A 4,756-nucleotide genomic window follows, 5' to 3' on the forward strand; every position below is an offset into this window, starting at 1 on the left:
CTTCCAGCATGCTACTATTTAGCATCACAATACCCTCAGGATCTCATCCAAGTAAACAAAAGTGTTATTTTAGCAAATACTTGTAAGTCATTAACGATCTTATTAGTTACAGTCACAATCTGAAGTGTAATCCACTGGGCAGAAGTCCCTGGTCTCTCCCATTGCTGAGCTGTTATACCTTACTCAAGAATAGCTGTATATAGCTCTATATAAACCCCTGCTTTTAGTAATGTTAGTAGATCCGTTCAGCAGCGCCACTACTATTATTGCAGTGTATATTTACAAGAACTGGAGCAAAGTCTACATCAATGGCAAATGTATCTATGGTCTTCACCTTCCATGACTTTGTTCTTTTAGGGCTCAAGGAGATGGAGCACCTGAAATATTTCTATTTTGTTGTTGCCCTAGTAATATATTTCAGCACAATGTTCTTATGCACTTTAACTGTGTATGTTGTATGGACAGAACAATCTCTCCATGAACCTATGTACATCTTCATATGTAACCTGGTGGGAAATGATATGATTGGCAGCTCAGCATTCCTCCCCAAGCTGACCATAGACTTGTTCTCTGGATGTTCTACCATCTCTCTGTCTGGATGTCTGACCCAAGCATTCTTTCTTCAGGTCTTTGCTTCTGTAGAGATACTAACTTTTACCATCATGGCCATTGACAGATATTTGGCTGTTTGTTTTCCATTGAGATACCACTCTCTGATGACCAATAAGAAGGGCATACAGTCTTTGGTTATCATCTATTCAATAATTTCAATATGTGTGTTAATAAGTGTAATGTTGCTGTTCAGGTTAACATTATGTGGTAATATCATCAATAATGTGTTCTGTGAAACAATGTCTCTTATCCGGTTGGGTTGTGCCAGTACAGCCATCAACGACGCCTATGGGACAATTTGGACTTTACTGATGGTCATAGGCTCCATTGTCACCGTGATCTACTGCTACATTTGGACATTCTATGTCTGCCTGAAGATCTCATTGGAAGCCTCCAAGAAAGCCATCCACACACTGGTGACCCACGTAATCACATACTCTACTTTCATGGTAGCTGTTGTATTTCTTGTTTTCAGATATAGGTTAAATAGTGGTTCCCTATCTACTGTGACACACATTATAATCTCAATAAGTGGTCTGCTGGTGTCTATCACCCTCAATCCTCTAATCTACGGGATAAGGACAGAAGCTTTAAGGAAGAAGATAAGTCGAACATTAAAGGAAATCTTTCCAGAAATTGGTTGAATACAAGTAATTCTTGGTTTATGCAGTTTATGGGCTGATTTTATTAAACCCTAGAAGACATCAGGCGTAAATATATGCCCTTGTCCCACTCCCATTGTTTGAAGCATGCTCAGAAGCTGAGCGCGCTTCATACCTGTTGGGTTCCAGTTTCTGTCCGCAGCCCAGACCCATGGCTTATGCCAGACATTGCCGATCGGGACATTGCCCAGCATTAACACTTTAGACATTGTCATCAAAGTTGATTGCGGCATCCAAAATGGGAAAATAACTTTGTTGGTTAGTTCCTGGAGCTCAGCAGGACAATTGCAAAAAAAATCGCAGAGTCCTTATCAACTGAGAGGATGGGCAGAGGATCTCTTTCTGCCTCTGGTTCCTCCGACCGATGCTCCCTTACTGTAGGAAGCCTTGGCAACATGCAGCAATGGAGCGTTGATAACACATGGCACAGCTTTGTTCAGTGTATAGGCTCATAGAAAAAAAAATATGAAAAAATCCAGCTCCCTGAATAAAATAGGCTTAAAAGTCCAAAATTTATTACAACATGAGTAAAAGTAAGAGTACCAAATATTAAAAGCTGAGCAGAAATGCGTTCACACCAAGTAAGCGGCTTTTGTCATTGGTCCGTGATTCCTAATCTTCACCATGTCCCCGGGAGTCCACGTGTGTCTATGGTGGTGAGCTGGTTCCTTTCTTTTTCTCATATATGCTGCATGTAATATTACCCTGCAAAATAGTGACTAAAATGGAAAAGAAAAATGTTAATAAATGTGAATAAGTTAATAAATTTGATAATAAAAGTTTCGATTCGATCATGCAAATCACTTCATTAAACTCCATTTAGTGTGGTCCAGGGCATCTAAAATGGCGGATTCCACATGTGAGGACATGGGGCAAGGAATTCAGGGTTGGCGGGATGACCCTGAATCACATGCAGCATGCAGCCTAGCCAGTCACCCCTGTGATGTCACAGCCCAATATAATCGGCAGCCATCTTGCGGCCAGTCACATCAGCATTCTATTACAGAGAAAGAGGGACAGAGAGCAGTGTGTGTTACACAGAAAAGCTTTTTTTACAGCAGTGATTAACCTCAAGCCCAAATCCAGCCTAGAAGCACTGATAGGCAAGGGAGTGAGCTTGAGAGAGAGAGTGCAATATTGGGTGTAGTACACAGCGACTGTGTGCTGCAGCACTGATGTGTACAACAACTAATAAGCTAATAGTAGCCAGACAGTTAGGGTGAGCAGAGCACCTTCAGCATATTGTCCTCTATTAAGTGTAACCTGTGCGTACATCTAAGTGGTGTACCATTTTGTTCCTGTTAAAGTCTTAAGGGCCTAGATACTGTGAAAGGCCAGCCAAAAGTACACATCTGCTGGTGTTGTAGACAAATACTGTTTTAATCCCTTGGGGACGAAGCCCATTTTAACCTTAAGGACCAGGCCATTTTTGCAAATCCGACCACTGTCATTTTAAGCAATAATAACTCTGGGATGCTTTAACTTATAAATTTGATTCCGTTTTTTCATGACATATTCTACTTTATGTTAGTGGTAAATTTTTGTCGATACTTGCATCATTTCTTGGTGAAAATTCCCAAATTTCATGAAAAATTTGAAAATGCAGCATTTTTATAACTTTGAAACTCTCTGCTTGTAAGGAAAATAGATATTCCAAATAATTTATATATTGATTCACATTTACAATATGTCTACTTTATGTCTGCATCATAAAATTGACATGTTTTTAATTTTGAAAGACATCAGAGGGATTTAAAGTATAGCAGCAATTTTCCAATTTTTCACAAAAATTTCAAAATCTGAATTTTTTAGGGACCAGTTCAGTTTTGAAGTGAATTTGAAGGTCTTAATGTTGGAAATACCCCATAATGGACCCCAATATGAAAACTGCACCCCTCAAAGTATTCAAAACGACATTAAGAAAGTCTGTTAACCCTTTAGGTGTTTCACAGGAATAGCAGCAAGGTAGGGGAGAAAATGTAAGATCTTCATTTTTTACAGACGTGTGGAGCGCTCAGAGGCCATACAGTTGAAATGATATCCAACTTAGGCTTCTTTCACACCGCTGTTTTGACACGGCAGTGTGACGTCCGTCAGGGAACCTGGGGAGGAAAAATACATCATTCAGTGTTTTTTTATCCCGTTATTCCCGTCAATAAACAACGGTGCCCCACACACCCATAATAGCAAATGGGATCAGTTGTGATCCGTTGTTTCCCGTTGTGCCCCATCAAAAATAACGACCGTTAAGGTACAAAAACAAAAAGCGGGCCTTTTGTAGGTTTGATTTTGTTTTACTTTATTTAAAAAATTACAACTATTTATATGAAAATTTGCACGTTTAAAATTGTCATCTTCTGACCCCTCCAACTTTTATATTTTTCCGTATACGGGGATGTGTGTGAGCTAATTTTTTCATCACGGGAGTTGTAGTTTAGAAACAGGGAGCTTCTAGCTGTAGCTTAATTACAAGCCGAAGGCTGTCTGGAAATGATGGAAGTTGTAGTTTAGTAACAGCTGGAGGCTTCCTGTTTGGAAACGCTGGTTTAAGGGAGGACACCATAAAGGTATTAACCAATTTTCCATGTTTTTTTCTTATCATTTCAGATCCGTGTATGCAGAGGACATCTTCTGATTCCGTGGACTATGTCGATGACCAGCTTTTTTTAGTTTTTTTTTTGTTTAATATTAATAAAATGGTTAACGAGGGCTTGTGGGAGAGTGTTTTTTGGAATAAAAGTTTTTAAAAAGTGTTGTGTTTTTTTATTTTATTTACTTTACAGGCTTAGTAGTAGAAGCCGTCTTACAGACAAAATCCTTTACTAAGCCAGGGCTTAGCGATAGCCACAAAAATAGCTAGCACTAAGCCCCAATTATTACCCCAGTACCCACAGAGGTGCTGGTAAGAGCCGGTACCAACGGGCCCAGAGTGTCAACAATGGTGCTCCTGGGCCTAGGCGGTAACAGTCTGGCATTATTTAGGCTGGGAATGGCCAGTAACAATGGTCCTCACCAACCCTGGTAAGATCAGGCTGTTGCTGCTTGGATGGTCTCTGGCAAGGAATAAAAATACAGATAACCTCGACACATTTTTGCATGAATAGTTAAACAATAAAAAAAAGCACGTTGGATTCCCCCTATTTTTATTCTCAACCAGATACCAACTAAACAGCAACAGCCTGACATTACCAGGGTGGGCGTGGACCATTGTTACTGGCCCTTTCCAGCCTAAAAAACACCAGCCTGTTACCGCCTAGACCCAGGTGCACCATATTTGACGCTCCGGGCCTAATGGTTCCGGCTCTTCCTTGCACCCCTGTGGCAGTGGGTACCGGGGTAATAATTGGGGGTTAGCACTAGCTGGTTTTGGTGCTAACGCTAAGCCCTGGCTTAGTAGTGGATTTGTCTATAAGACGGCTTCCACTACTAAGCCTGTAAAGTAAATTTTAAAAAAACACAACACTTTTTAAAAATTTTTGTTC

General features: G+C 40.3%; 1 protein-coding gene across 1 annotated transcript; it reads left to right on the forward strand.

Annotated features, from left to right (window-relative positions):
- Positions 1 to 308: 308 nt before the first annotated feature.
- Positions 309 to 1,256, forward strand: LOC130357311 (olfactory receptor 52E8-like). Its single transcript, XM_056559992.1, has one exon. It carries the CDS (start codon positions 309 to 311, stop codon positions 1,254 to 1,256), a length of 948 nt encoding a protein of 315 aa, XP_056415967.1.
- Positions 1,257 to 4,756: the final 3,500 nt, after the last annotated feature.

The sequence above is a fragment of the Hyla sarda genome, chromosome 2, assembly GCF_029499605.1.
Source record: "Hyla sarda isolate aHylSar1 chromosome 2, aHylSar1.hap1, whole genome shotgun sequence".
Classification (NCBI taxonomy): Eukaryota; Metazoa; Chordata; class Amphibia; order Anura; family Hylidae; genus Hyla; species Hyla sarda.